The sequence below is a fragment of the Cervus canadensis genome, chromosome X (genome assembly GCF_019320065.1).
Source record: "Cervus canadensis isolate Bull #8, Minnesota chromosome X, ASM1932006v1, whole genome shotgun sequence".
In the NCBI taxonomy this organism is placed as follows: domain Eukaryota; kingdom Metazoa; phylum Chordata; class Mammalia; order Artiodactyla; family Cervidae; genus Cervus; species Cervus canadensis.
The window spans coordinates 56,653,596-56,669,660 of NC_057419.1; the positions used below are offsets into that span (position 1 = coordinate 56,653,596).

Below are 16,065 nucleotides of genomic sequence, written 5' to 3' on the forward strand. Positions count from 1 at the left end.
AGTGTTGATAAACTCCCTCAGCTTTTGTAAACTCTGCTCCCTTATCCCTCTAGGATGTCCACTATCCTAATGTTGCCCTACCTAAAAGAGTCAGATAGCTCTTTCCTCATTGTTTTGCATCTTAGATTTCTGTCTTCATACTTGCTAATTCTCTCTTTCATATGGTCTGCTTCATTTCCAGTGCTTTTTAATGCATTCTTCATCTCGTTTATTATGAGTTTTCAGCTCCAGAATTTGTTTAGTTCTTTCTTAAAGTTTCAATCTTTTTGGTAAAGCATTTCTGTTTATTAGTTTTATTCCCAAGTTCATTGAAGTGCCTTTCTGAGTTTTTGTAGCTTGTTGAGTTTCTTCTTGATAGCTGTTTTAAATTCTCTATCAGTTAGATCACATTATTCTTTGACTTTATGTTTGATTTCTTGAGAATTGTCATTTTCTTTTTGTGGTGCAGTGTTACTGTGGTTCTTCCTGATGCTTCTTCTGACAGAGCATGTGATATGGAACTGGTTAGAAATTAGAGGTCTTTTCTTTTTCCTTAGCTGGCACTTTAGCATAAGTTTTTGGTTTCTCTTACCTGAGCTATCTCTGTCAGAAGTGTGTCCCCTGCTCTTGTGCTCATTATCACTTCTTGTGTTTCCAGGTTCATTGGCACCTTGCTTCTGCCTGTTTAACTGGCAGAAGCTTCTTGGTGTACCTGGATGGTGGTTATTCCCTTGCTTCCAGTATCCTCTGAGTCATAGGCTCTGCCACTGCAGGGGGAAGGGGTAGGGAGAGCCAAGTTCATACCAGTACCTCTTCCCTATCTGGTTTTCTAAGGTTCATAGGCTCTGCTGCTACTGGGGAAGAACAGAGGGGCTGGAAACTTAGGAACCTCAGTGGCTGGAGACACAGGACCCCAGCCCCCATTCCCACTACTGTACAGTTACTTGTGGTCATGGGTGTCTCTGCAGCCAGGAGGCTGGAGTTGTGTGCACTGCCTACCCTGCTGCTGCCAGGTTATGTGGGTCTGCGGGCTTAGCTGCCCTGGTCAGAAGGTCAAAATTGTAGGTAATACTTTTACTATTCCTTAGGTTCTGCCTACTTTATCTATTCCAGTCCATCCATCTTTAGAGGTGCAGGTGTGTGGAATTCTCTAGCATCCTCGTGTGTTGGGAAAAAACACCTTTGCTGAGTTGTGAATGTTTTACCGGTTGTAGATTAAAGGGGAGAGACAAAGGTAGCTTTTCATTCTACCATGTTGTTGATACCACTCCTTGACTTTTTTGTTCAGGACAAAACACTACTGTTTTCTTCTAGTAGCTGGTAATTGAGAATTTCTTGGAAAGCTTCATATAGCCTAAGAAGCAAAGAGCAAAATCTACTAAAAAGTTAGCTTGGAGCCATTTTCACATAGTTTAGAGTGTTTGACTAGTTATTCATTCAGTAAATATTCATTGAACAACTACTCTGTGGCAGTTGTTCTGTGCTAAAAGCTGGGAAACAGTGTTGAATAGTAATGGCCATAGTTCTTGCTTTCATGGAGCCTGCTGTCTAGGGAATTGAATGCCATTAACTAAAAACTCACACAAATATGTGTGATATCACACTTGTGGTGAGTGTTACAAATAAGACCAGTGTGTTGGTATAAGGGTCTGTGGTGACTGGATTTGCCCAAGTCAGTGAGGGCAGGGATGGTTTCTGTGAGGAAATATGGATTATACTTAAATCCAGTGCAAAAAGTAGCCATTAATTAGGTGTAAAAGTATGAGACATGTGAGACAGAGTGAACAGCATGGTGGATAGACCATGGGCCTCTAGAACTATCAGAAGGTCAAATGTATTTGGAACACAAGGAGGGGGGCAAAATGTGGTGCAAGCTGTGGCCTAATAAGTAAGAAAGTGAGCCCATCCTGATTTATTATTATCATTTGCCTTTTAATTAGAAATGTTAGCATTATCTTTCACATTGATTAAGCCAACAAAAAGAGATCATGAATAGGAGTGATTAAGAGATATTTGCTTACTACCTAGATTTTCTTTTACCTCCTAGACAGGACACCTTCATGGAAAATTATTTTACTAGTCAACGAGACAACATATTCCGGAATGTGGAGGTTTTGATTTATGTCTTTGATGTGGAAAGCCGCGAACTGGAAAAGGACATGCACTATTACCAATCATGCCTGGAGGCCATTCTGCAGAATTCTCCAGATGCCAAAATCTTTTGCTTGGTACACAAAATGGATTTGGTACAGGAGGATCAACGAGACCTGGTAAGTAGAAAGGGTGATGCACCAAATGATTGATGTGCTTTGTAAACTTCTTTTGTAGAGATATAGGTAAATTTGTAGCATTCATTTTTAGGGAAAAAGAAAATCTCAGTATAGGCTTTCAAAATAAAATTGACATCTGTTTTTAAAAACACTTAAAACAAACCTTCTCTGGTAAGGGAAAGATAATGTTCATTTAACAAATAATGCTCAAATTTAGGAAAGGATCCTAACCACATGATATCACTAAGCAGCTTTATCTATTTTTAAAATATATCCACTGCCCTTATTTTACTGTCCTTCAGAGCAGGCAGTTATTGTCAAGGCTAGAAGACCCACCAGAGTTGAGATGAAGAAAGGTCACAAATGTCTCTAGATTGACCTAGGAAATTGGTATGCACCAATTCAAATGCCAATTACACAGTGTTAGGCGCAATTCCAAGACCTCATAATTGCACAGATATGGTATATTTATCTTCTTTTCTACCATGGGAATTAGTACACAAAGATTAAACCAGAAAAGACACAGTAGGAAGGGCAAACTCCTAGCTAGCTATGAGACCCTAGGACTGGCAGGTCACAAATACAGTCTAGCTTTAGTTTGCTCAATATAAAATGAGAAGAGTGGACTTTAAAGTCTAAGCTGAAAGAGAAGATTCTCTATTTCCAAGAGTAAATAAAGTTGAGGAAAGCAGTTTCAAAATATACTGGTGATATAGAAGAATACGGTTCCTCTTTGAGTTGGAACCTAGGAGTCTAAGGATCCCCTTTAGCTTAAGAATTTTTTTGGTAATAACTGTGGTCAAGAATACTTTTTCCATAATTAGTTATATGATTGCCTTCAGTGTTCCAGTATTTGCATATGTTTTGTTGTTTCTGGGTTAACTTCCAGACTTTCAGAAACAACTTGACAGACAGTTCAATATTTGACTCTGAAAAGAACTTTGAAGTGTCTATCCTTTCTAATTCCTTTTCCCTCTCACTAAGTATCAATTTTGTCTTAATTCAGCTGAAAATTCTGTATGTATCTTGGCCTTGAGATTGTGAGGGTTTGTTATTTTAGGGTTTTCTGTTTTGTTTCCCTGGCCCAATTTACCACAGAAAATCCTAGAGCATTCCAATAGATTTTTTAAATACTTATAATTTTTAGTGATCAACTTAATGTTTTCTAAATACTTATGTAAATATCCCCAAAGATACATTAATGTTCTTTGTGGGATTTTAAGCTTAATTAACAGAAGTATACTCTTTCATTAAAGATTCAGACTTGGAAGTTTTAGAGTAAAATGGCTAGGGTGTTCTGTGAATAGCAATTTCAAGCAAAATAAAGTGTTTCCTTATATGTGTGTGTATTACTCAGGTTCCTCAGAGAAAGAGAACGAATAAGAAATATGTGAGAATAAGAGAGAGATTGAGTTAATTTTAAGGAATTGACTCATGATTGCAGAGGCTGGCAAGTCTGATATCTACAGGCAGGCTGATAACCCAGGAAAGAGTCAATGTTGAAGTTTGGGTCAGAAGGCAGTCTAGAAGGCAGAATTCCCTCTTCCTGGGAAATGGGGGTCTTTTTCTCTTAAAGCCTTCAACCAATTATATAAAGCCTACTCATATTATGGAGGGGAATCTGCTTTACTAAAAGTCTATTGATTTAAGTATTAATCTCATCAAAAATATCTTCATAGCAACATCTAAATTGGTGTTTAACCAAATGTGTGGGTCCTATGGCCTAGTCAAATTGGTAATATAAAATTATCCATCACAATGTTGAACATACACTCATGCAAGCTCTGGAAAATATCTGTGTATCTATTTGTATTTGTATAAATAAATGTTTTTCCATGTGCATATGGGTGTGTGTGTGTGTGTGTGTGTATTTGTGTGTAATGAGTTGTTATATCTATGTAGCCAAATAAATACAGCCTGTACAGAAATAATATGTATGAATGTATGCATGTGTGTATGAGAGAGAAACATATCTACACAAGTTTAAGTATTTTGATTTATAAAATCTTGATATTGGTATGGATATCTTAAAAGTGACCCAGATTGGGTGATTTGAAATGTTAGATATATTTTATTAAGATTTCTGTATATGGTGAATTTTATTTTCCAACATAGTACTCTCAGTGAGTACTCAGAATAATCAGCACAGTCCTGAAGAATTCTAGTAGCTGTTGCACTTTTTAGACCTGACCTGAAATCATTTCTGTCATCCTAGTCAGTGAAGAAAGGTACACATTTAAAAATTCCTCTGGGGGAAAATGAAATACCTCTGTTTAAAATATTTTAAAATATTACACCTCAGATTTTGCAGTGAGAGAGGAGAGCTGTTATATGTTGATCAGTATATTGGTCTTCTTACTTCAGATTTTTAAAGAGCGAGAAGAAGATCTGAGGCGTTTGTCTCGCCCATTGGAATGCTCTTGCTTCCGAACATCTATCTGGGATGAAACTCTCTATAAGGTGTGTATGTTTCCCTGAGTTTAAAGAGCATGAAAAAAAAGCTAGAAAGGTATTATCAAAACTAAAAGAGTCTTTCATAGCAATCTAGATGTGTTGAACTAAAAGAAGAAATTATCTACAATAAATTAAAAAGTATCTAACTTAACCTTAAGAGATTTTGGTTTTGATTTTAAGTTGGGTCGACATACCTACCAGATCACACCTAATTAGCCCAGTTTGGTCCTGATTAATTTGATGCAGATCTTCATGACAGTAGAAGTTTCACTGTCCATCATCCATTTTGACCTGTTTTGGTCTCAATGCTGATTGGGACTGTATCTAGTATTCAGGTACTTCTACAGGATATAAGCTAGTCTGTCTAAGTTTGGATGGCAATAGAAGAACAGTATTTAGGGGAGAAATTGGAGAAGGGAGTCTTAGAATGAGAAGTGTTATTCCAAGAATATGATAGCTGCAACTTTCATGCAAAATTAAAGACTAGCATTCTTTCAACCAAAGAAATTGTTCCTATTGCTGGGACAGATACCACACTGCTTGTAGTAGTTGTAAAGGTTACAATAATAGCTGTGTTATGGATGAAGTTGAAATTACCTCGTTGGTACATAGGCTCCTTATCCTGCTTTCTCCCTTTCTCCCAGTGATTTAGTGATTTGAAAGACTGGCTTCTTTTGGGTCTTCCTGTGGTCAGACCTTTCCTTCAGACTGTTTCTGATATTCATTGACAAATCTAGGTAGGAAAGCATCCTTCTCAGTGACTCATAGCTACAGCCTCAGTATCAACTGCATCTGACAAGTATCTTCAACCAAAAGCACAGAAACCTGATTTGCCAAGGAGAAAAACAGTTGGACTTTAAAACATAACCACTGATTTTTTTTAACTAATTTTTCCCAATATTATGTTGACCCAGCCTCACTCTAATAACAGATCATTTTGAGATACCTGTCTAGGAAATACTGTTCTAGATTAATTTGGGCCGAATTTCTCTCAAAGCCTTATTCCCATAGAACAGGTAACCGTGAATAAGGATGGACATGACGCACTGATAAGAACCAACTGCGGTGTGAAGGATGGCAATACATAACACGACCAAAGACAATTGGCTAATCACAACACTGCTGTGAGTGACAATGTCTCTGCTGTGGTTAGCTTTGGTGCCTTCTCCAAGGTAAATTCAGCAGTGACATTAACACCGACCTGGGAACTTGGAACCTGAACCCCCATGCCTAAGTAATAAAACTAATTGGAACAGAAACATGGCTCTTACATCTCTTACATCAATGTTACATAGAGCTGACATAAATTTTTATATTTATTAACTTTTATTCTACAAGCACTCATTGCATATCTGCTTGATACTGTTGGACACACAAATAACTAAGACCAGGTTCCTGTGCTCTAGTAGGGGAAGAGAAGATTATACACCCTACCAGACAAATTGGAGTGATATTTAAAGAAATATTATAATGAAAATTCAAATAAAAGAGCCTTAAGAAAATAGAGGGAGAGTGTGATTAATTTAAATTCCTATTATAGTCATACTCCTCTGGATGAAATCAGTTTTAGGCAAACACACAGTGGACCATTTTTATTTGATTAGATCAATAATTTATACAGCTGACAATAAGCCTTTACAAATAATGCCACTATTTTCTCTTGTAATTTCTCTTGTATGTTATCCCATTGAGGGGAGGGGCCATTTTTCTATGTGGCTCTGGTGTTTACACTAAATTGATTATTGGATGTATGTAAATATTGGGTTCTGATCTTAGCAATCTATACTATTGGTCTTAGATATCTATTTGAATGACTGGATTAGAAGTTCTTTAGCCCAGTAAGTCAGAGTTTTCAGCTTTCCCTAAGGCAATATGATGGAACTAAAGTATTTGTTGATTTCTAACTACCAGTGGAAAGAAGCATTTCATAAGTGTTTGAAACTTTTAAAAATCTAACTGAACAACAAAAATAAAATATTAGTTTCATTTTCTCACTTCATTTGTGTTATATTTGTTACTAGAATTTGTTTAAGACTCAATTATGACTATATTTTCCTATCTATATATTATAGTATACTTCCACCAGGGAAGCCCATAGTATACTTACACATTTGCAAAGATCTAGGCCTGTTTACCAGTTAGTAATATTGCACTGTGCTTCTGTTCTGTTAGGCTTGGTCCAGCATTGTTTATCAGCTGATCCCCAATGTCCAGCAGCTGGAAATGAACCTAAGGAATTTTGCTGAAATTATCGAGGCTGATGAAGTACTTCTATTTGAGAGAGCCACTTTTCTGGTGAGAAGTTTCTGCTGTGCAGATGTATTTCACACTCACCTTCTTCTGTTCAGCAATGAAGAATATGTTGCCACTTTCAGAAAGACTCGTTTTCCTTCTTGTCATTACTTCAGCATACATAGCTTTATTTATGAAGTAGTATTGTCAGCAAGTAACTTGAAAGAAGTTCTTTTGTGTGTTGGTCTTTACTAATTAGTAGCACTTAGACATTTGCAGGTATTTGTTACTATATAATTTAGATTATTTTGTTAATAATTGTCCATTTGTCTTAAATAATTCCTATTTCCCATTGACTTCTATTATGAAACGATGGGTATTTTCCTTTGAGAAAACTTGCATCACACCCCTTTCTCCAAAACAGTTTAAAACTTTTAACATGGAGGAGATGTAATGGTCAACTCAGTGACATAGATAAGAGTTCAGATGGTGAGGTGAAAGGGCAAAGAGGTATGTTGGCATTATTTTTCTTATAAATTCAACTTAATAATATTATCTCCTACTGTGTATATGGCTGTGAGGGAGTATGAAAAACCCAATATTATATTTATAAGTAAAATGTTTAATAACAGTAATAAAAACTCATTTGCCATGTCAAAAGAACTGCATGAGTACTTGCCGATCAGCTACATAAATATAACCCTAAGAGTAGCTCACAGTAAATAATTTGTTTCTGAGCTCTACCAAAGCTTGGTGATTTTAGACACATTTCTTTTCTTTTTTTAAGTTCTTTTCTTATTTAGGTTATTACAGAATATTGAGCAGAGTTCCCTGTGCTGTACAGTAGGTCCCCATTGGCCATCTGTTCTAAAATATAGCAGCATCTATCTATGTGTCAATCTCAGACTCCCAATCTATCCTTACACCCACCTGTCCACCCTGGCAATCACATGTTCATTCTCTAAGTCTGTGAGTCTGTTTCTGTCTTGCAAACAAGTTCATTTGTATCATTTCTCTCAGATTCCATATATGAATGATATCATATGATATTTGTCTTTCTCTTTCTGGCTTACTTCACTTATTCACTTAATATGATATTCTCTAGGTCCATCCATGTTGCTGCAAATGGCATTATTTTATTCTTTTTTATGGATGAGTAATATTCAATTGTATTTATGTACCACATCTTTATCCATTCAATGTCAGTGGGCATTTAGGCTGTTTCCATGTCTTAGCTATTGTGAATAGTGCTCCTTTGAACATAGGGATGCATGTATAGTTTTGAATTATACTTTTATTGAGATATATGCCAAGGAGTGGTATATATGCCAGGGAGCTGGATCACATGACAACCATGCTTTAGTTTTTTAAAGAAGCCCCATACTGTTTTCCATAGTGGCTCTACCAACTTAAATTCTTACCAAGAGTGTAGGAGAGTTCCCTTTTCTCCACACCCTCTTCAGCATTTATTGTTTGTAGATTTTTTTCATGATGGCCATTCAGACTGATTTGAGGTGACATCTCATTATAGTTTTGATTTGCATTTATCTAATAATTAGTGATGTTGAGCATTTTTTCATGTGTCTCTTGGCCATCTGTATGTCTTTGGAGAAATATCTATTTAGGTCTTCTGCCCGTTTTTTGAATGTGTTGTTTGTTTGTTTGTTTGTTTTGATATTGAGAACCACATGAGCTGTTTGTAAGCCTGGAGATTAATCTGTTGTCAGCTGCATAGTTTACAAATATTTTCTCCCATATTGTGAGTCATCTTTTTGCTTTCTTTCTGGTTTCCTTTGCTGTGCAAGGCTTTTCAGTTTAATTAAATCCTATTTGTTTGTGTTTAATTTCTATTAGTCTAGGAGATGGATTGAAAAAGATACTGATGCAATTTATGTCAAAGTGTTCTGCCTATGTTTTCTTCTCAAGAGTCTTATACTGTCCAGTCTAACATTTAGGTCATTAATCCATTTTGAGTTTTTGTGTGTATGGTGGTAAAGAATGTTGTAATTTAATTTTTCAAATATAGCTGTCTGGTTTTTCCAGCACCATTTATTGAAGAGATTGTCTTTTCTTCATTATATAGTCTTGCCTCCTTTGTTATAGATTAATTGATCATAGGTCATGGATTTACGTCTGGGCTTTCTAGTCTATTCCATTAATCTATATGTCTGTTTTCATGCCAGTGCCATACTGTTTCATTTACTGTAGCCTTGTTGTATAGTCTGAAGTCAAGGAGCCTGATTCCTCCAGCTCTGTTTTTCTTACTCAAGATTGCTTTGGATATTCAGGGAATTTTGTGTCGCCATACAAATTTTAAGATCTTTTGTTCTGGTTCTATGAAAAATGTCATTGGTAATTTGATAGGGATTGTGTTGAATTTGTAGATTGCCTTGGGTAATATAGTAATTGTGACAATATTCATTTTTCCAATCCAAGGACATGGTATATCTTTCTGTTTGTGTCTTGTTTGATTTCTTTCATCTGTGTCTTTGTTTTTTTGCTACTCAGTAAAAACTTGCTATTGGGGACAGTAAGATGAAGAAAAGTGAGGTTCTGGCAGTCTGGAAGAAGTTTCTTTATGACACAGAGAAAAGAAAATTGAGATGAGTCTACTATGCTGTAGATTCCCTAAATGTTTTTGTGTTCTATTTCAGTTCTATGGCAACTGAAAAGGTTAGGGCTTTGAGTAGTTCTAGTTAGTGTTGTCCGGAGAAGGCAATGGCACCCCACTCCAGTACTCTTGCCTGTAAAATCCCATGGATGGAGGAGCCTGGTGGGCTGCAGTCCATGGGGTCGCTAAGAGTCGGACACGACTGAGCAACTTCACTTTCACTTTTCACTTTCATGCATTGGAGAAGGAAATGGCACCCCACTCCAGTACTCTTGCCTGCAGAATCCCAGGGACGGGGGAGCCTGGTGGGCTGCCGTCTATGGGGTTGCACAGAGTCGGACACGACTGAAGCGACTTAGCAGCAGCAGCAGCAGTTAGTGTTGTCAACCTCCATTTCTCCCAGTTCACAATGGCTCATCTTTTCATTAGGGGATGAAATCAAATAAACTCCCAGCTTGAAAGAATATTTGTTGAGGAGTTTTTGCTTCCGTGTTCATCAGTGTTACTGGCCTGTAATTTTCCTTTTTTGTGATATCTTTGTCTGGTTTTGGTGTCAGGGTGATGATGGCCTTGTAGGATGAGTTTGGGAATATTCCACCCTCTGTGGTTTTTTGAAAGAGTTTGAGAGTGATAGGTGTCAGTTCTTCTCTAAATGTTTGATCTAAATCACCTGTGAAACCATCCGGTCCTGGACTTTTGTTTGTAGGAAGATTTTTAATCACAGTTTTAATTTCATTACTTGTGATTGGTCTGTTTATGTTTTCTATTTCTTCCTAGTTCAGTCTTGGAAGGTTGTACTGAAACGTGTCCATTTCTTCCAGATTTTCCATTTTATTGGCATATATTTGCTTGTAGTAGTCTCTTACAATCCTTTTTATTTCTGTGGTATCAGCTGTATGTAACTTTTCCTTTTTCATTTCTAATTTTATTTGAGTCCTCTCCTCTTTTTTTCTTGATGAGTCTGGCTAATGGTTTATCAAGTTTATCTTTTCAAAGGTCCAGCTTTTAGTTTCATTGATCTTTTCTGTTGTTTTCTTCATCTCTATTTCATTTGTTTCTGTTCTGATCTTTATGATTTCTTCCCTTCTATTAAATTTTGGGTTTTATTCTTCTTCTCTAGTTGCTTTAGGCCTAAGGTTAGGTTGTTTATTTGAGATTTTTCTTGTTTCCTAGATAAGATTATATCACCATAAGCTTCCCTCTTAAAACTGCTTTAGTTGTATCCCATAGGTTTTGAATCATCATGCTTTCATTTTCATTTGTCTCTAGGTATTTTTTATTTCCTCTTTGATTTCTTCAGTGATCCATTGGTTGTTTAGTAGCATATTATTTAGCTTCTATGTATTTGTGTTTTTTACAGTTTTCTTTTCTTCTAATTGATTTCTAACCTCATAGTGTTGTGGTGGGAAAAGATGCTTGATATGACTTCAATTTTATTAAATTTACCTGGCGGGGCTCACTTTGTGGTCCAGCATGTGATCAGTTCTGGAGAATGTTCCATGTGCACTTGGGAAGAATGTGTATCCTGCTGCTTTTGGATGGAAAGCTCTATAAATACCAGTTAAGTTCATCTGGTCTAATGTGTCATTTCAGGCCTGCATTTCCTTATTGATTTTTCTGTCTGAATGATCTGTCCTTAATGAAATTGTGGTGTTAAAAGTCCCCTAATATTTTTGTGTTACTGTCACTTTCTCTTTTTATGGCTGTTAGTATTTGCCTTATATATTGAGGTGCTCCTATGTCGGGTGCATTTATATATTTACAATTGTTATGTCTTCTTCTTGGAGTGATCCCTTGATCATTTTGTAGTGTCCTCCTTTGTCTATTATAACAATCTTTATTTCAAAGTCTATTTTGTCTGATATGAGTATTGCTATTCCAGCTTTCTTTTGATTTCAATTGCATGGAATATATTTTTCCACCCCCTTACTGTTAGTCTCTTTGTGTCCCTAGATCTGAAGTGGGTCTCTTGTAAACAACATATATATGATAGACACATATTTTAATCTATGTTTGGTTCCCCTTTTATAAAATAGAGATACTAATTACATCATAATTTTTGTGTGATTTAAAATAGGACATGATAACATTAAATCCTAGTACAAAGTTCGGCATATAGCTCACAGACTGTCAAACATTGGTTTCTTTTCCTATTACAGCCAACAGAATGCAGAGAATGCAGGTGCAGTTTTTGCTTTTAACTTTGTAGAAACATTATTTTTAATGGCAGCATACTTGGCAGTCATTCTTCCTGCTAACTGATACAGCTGAGGCAACGAGACCTAACCAGTGTCTTCTGCCTCACCCCATAGGCAGGGGTTACTTGCTTGGAAGTTCATTATCCTGAGCCCTGTCTTTCCCACTAGTGTGAATAGCAGCAAGCAAGTGAGCTTTTCTGTCTGTCCTGATACACATGGCATGATAGAATCCTGCTTAGTGGTATTTTCCTGCCACATCTACCACATATGATCATAGAGGTTAATTTAATATGAGCTCTGTTTTTCACCAACAATAACAAGTGGCTTTTGGTTTCTCTTGAGGACTGTGTTTAGGTGTTTTGACCATTTTCACTGAGGTGCTTGAAGTCAAGCAACAGGAACCTATTCCACCATTGGTCTGGAATTATGTTTTTGAAATTTCAGATAGTTTCAGGGAATTGCCCTGTGAATTTTCTTCTGGCAAATGACTCAGTTTTGCTTCCTACTAGAAACTTAACATCAGCCTATGGGAAATATTTTTGTGGTTTTATTAATCTGAAAGTGTTAGGGGATGCATTTTCAGCTGGCATTGGTGTCCATCATGAATAGGTTCATTTTTCATTTATAAATAGTACATCCTCAGAAGTTAGAATCAATCAGTTAAGATTTTTAAATATAATACCAAAAATCACTTGGTTATAGCCTTCGTTAAAATTAAGTACATTAAGTACACCTCAAGAACAGCTAAGAATTTTTTTTTCTATTTTGATTTGTACTTTTTTGAATCAACAACCATTCTGTGAAATATTGGAATAAGATGAATATTTAAAGTAAGTGAGAAAGGCTAGCAGTGAACCAAAACAGATAATACTTAAATGTTCTAATAAAATTATAACCAAACATTACTGGATGGGTCATCCTTAGGGATGTTGAATTTATTCAAAATACTGATAGAATATGGGACAGATCAATAAAGACAGTAAAGCCAGTTGCCAACTCTACCCTGAAAATCAGGGTGACTAAGAGACTGATGGATGTAATGGCTTGAGGAGTAGTAGAGGGTGATATGACAATGCGGCATGGATTGAAAAGGCATTGCTCTTTTTTGCAGGTGATTTCTCACTATCAGTGTAAAGAACAGCGTGATGCCCACAGATTCGAGAAAATCAGCAACATTATTAAGCAATTTAAGCTGAGCTGCAGGTAAGAGATCTTGTGTGATGTATTCAATATTTATCTCTGGAAAAAATTGTCATATTTGAGAGGTTCAAATACCTTTAGTAGACTCCACTTCTATATTCAGCATAGTTCCTTATATTAAAAATAAATCTTGGGCTTCCCTGGTGACTCAGTGGTAAAGAATCCGCCTGCCAATGCAGGAGATGTGGGTTCAATCCCTGATCTGGGAAGATCCCACAGGCCACAGAGCAACTAAACCTATACTCCACAACAAGAGAGGCCACCACAATGAGAAGCCCATGCACTGCAACTAGAGAATAGCCCCCACTCCCCTAACTAGAGAAAAGCCTGTGCAGCAATGAAGACCCAACACAGCCCAAATAAATAAAAAATTTAAAATAGAGAAAAGCTCAACTCTAAACTTCTTGACTGAAGTGAAAGACAATATCCTTTAATGCAAACTCAACTGATGCAGAAGAAGCATAAGAAAAATATCTAAGGTGAGTGCACTTTCAATATGTTTGTTACTATTTGGGAAGAAATAAGCAGACGATGTCCAAGAAAGTTTTGAAAAAGAAGGAAGGTTTACCTTACCAAATACCAAGATTTACTATAAAACTATAATAATTAAAATAGTGTGGTACTGATTTCAGGAATGGTACAAAGAAGAGCATCTAAAAATGTCTGATCATATTGTCTCAGCTTTGTTTAAATCTAGTTTGAATCTTAGCATTGTGAATGTAGGAAGTAGGAACAGCTGAACATCATAATCTAGTAAAGTTTTAATAATCAAAATTCTTATCATGGTAAAACTTTGATACTCAGACAATTATTCTATTGTAAGTTATTCTAGTGTAAGTTATCCCTTTTATGCCTTAGCACACTTTGAGACTTTCTGGTATGTTTATGCCAACATTTTTAAAGAATAAATTGCAAATGGCATATAAATATTCTTATTCTTTTTGTTTTCGAAGAAATGGGGTCATTCCTAGAATTTCAACATAACTAACATTCAAAAGGTATAGTTGTTAATCTCAATGATAGGAAAATTTCAACAGAATAAACTTAAATATTAGAGAAATCTTCGGCAACATGATTTTTAAAGTGAATCTAGGTCTAAGCCCGCTTTTCATTTCACAGTCACTATCAAGTCCTAATCTGCTTTCTGTCAAGGCCACTTTCCAAGGCATGTTAAATTTGGCATTAGAGTTTCCTGGGAAAACAAAGTGAGCTTAGTGACTAACTGTCTTAATGAGGTGGTGGATTGAGATATAATAGTATGCAAATGTTAACATGAAAGATAAGAATGTCTGATATTACTATTACTTTATGTCCTTTACTCACTTTTCCCCTTTCTCCTATAGCAAGCTAGCTGCCTCTTTCCAGAGCATGGAAGTCAGGAACTCTAACTTTGCTGCTTTCATTGACATTTTTACATCCAACACTTATGTGATGGTCGTGATGTCAGATCCATCCATTCGTAAGTTTAAACTTAGCTGACATAGATTCAAAGCCACATATTCTTTAAATTGCCTTAGAGGTTGTACATTATTAAAGATACTGAAAAACTATTTTATAGTGCACAACCCTGTGAATGTACTTAATGCCACTGACCTATACATTTAACAATGGTTAAAATGGTAAATTTCATTTTATGCGTATTTTACCACAATGAAAATAAATTAGTACTAATGGTAAATAATTTTTATTTAATCAATTTATATTTTGAAGCTTAGAAATAATTTAGACTCTAGGGTATTATATTTTTCATTGGAGCTTCAAAAATCAAATTACTAAATCTGGGGATTTTAAAGAAAACAAACTCAAATGTATGAGTTGTGCTCCACATAGGATATATTTTTAAAGGACTAGTCACTCTAAGCTCTGAACTTTTCATTGTTGAAACATTTTATATGTCATTGTATATTTCTAAGTACCGTACTCCCATATTTTTATTATGGGCATGGAGATAGATATTTGGTGCCTCCATGCCATAATAGCTGTATCGATCACAACTATTGAAATAAAGGTTCTAGCAGTATTTCTAGGATGTTCCCAGAAATTTAAATTATCTCTTAAATTATCTATTTTAGGTTAATATTAGAATATAGCAGAAGATAATGTTTTACTATTAGCCCCAAACTAAACGAGTTTGAAAATTTATTTTGAAAATATTATGTTTAGAATATAAACAAATCTTTTACTGAAAAAAATTAAACTCTGGTTAACTTGGGACATAGGTTCTCTGTGACATACATTGAGGGATTTGGCTCTCTTTCATTTATTTGTTTTTACTAGTAATATATTCCTTTGGCTATTTGTACTAACTGTGTTGGCTATCTTCCCTACCCCATCCTCAGCTTCTGCAGCTACTCTGATCAATATTCGCAATGCCAGGAAACACTTTGAAAAGCTGGAAAGAGTGGATGGACCAAAGCAGTGTCTTCTCATGCGCTAAAACTTTGCCAAATGCTGTTTCAGAAAAAAAAAAAAATTGGAATACTGTTTCTTAATGTTGTATTAGTATATATAGGCTCTGAAATGTTGTGATGATTATCACTTCTGCATTTCTTCCCTACTCCCCAGTCTTAATGTATAGTCTTGAATGCTATTTACTTAAATAGCCAGTAAGAAGTTAGAAGATAAACTGTCTGTGAATTTGGTGTGACATAAAAGTAGGTGATATGTAAGTGTTCTGATAACAATGTTCTAATAGTGTAAGTGTTCTAATAACCTGGTTTCAGTTGTTGTGTATGCCAAAGCCTTTTCCAGCATCATCTTATATTCCTCATCAGATAGTAACCTATATGTTTGGAATATTACTGTTTTCTCAGCATGCACTAAAAATATTCCTTAAATGCAATTATAAATAAAGTTTTGCTGTTACAGATTTCAGTAACATTCTTTTCTTTTTTTTCTTTCCCTTGTTTCTTCAGCTTTTCCCTAAGAAAAAGAAAATGAATTTCACACTTAACCTAGGGGAAGAAGACTTGCTGTTTGGGAAATAGTATAAAATAAAGTTGGTTGGGAAGGATGAGCCAAATGATAGCCTTAAAGCTAGGCAGAAGTTTTGATATAATATGATAGGAAATGGTAAAGGAATTTTGAAAGAAAGTTAAGCTATGGGCTGACTGATGGCAGT

At 35.7% G+C, this 16,065-nt stretch overlaps 1 protein-coding gene across 2 annotated transcripts in view; it reads left to right on the top strand.

The window, feature by feature from the left end:
• RRAGB (Ras related GTP binding B) overlaps positions 1–15,813 on the top strand; it is a 35,340-nt gene extending 19,527 nt beyond the window's left edge. For both annotated transcript variants that reach the window (XM_043459266.1, XM_043459267.1), the window contains 6 exons: positions 2,027–2,249; positions 4,614–4,709; positions 6,876–6,998; positions 12,856–12,947; positions 14,288–14,403; positions 15,284–15,813. In XM_043459266.1, the coding sequence (XP_043315201.1) occupies positions 2,027–2,249; positions 4,614–4,709; positions 6,876–6,998; positions 12,856–12,947; positions 14,288–14,403; positions 15,284–15,381 (748 nt within the window). In that variant the 3' untranslated portion in view covers positions 15,382–15,813. The remainder of the gene's footprint in view (positions 1–2,026; positions 2,250–4,613; positions 4,710–6,875; positions 6,999–12,855; positions 12,948–14,287; positions 14,404–15,283) is intronic.
• Positions 15,814–16,065: the final 252 nt, after the last annotated feature.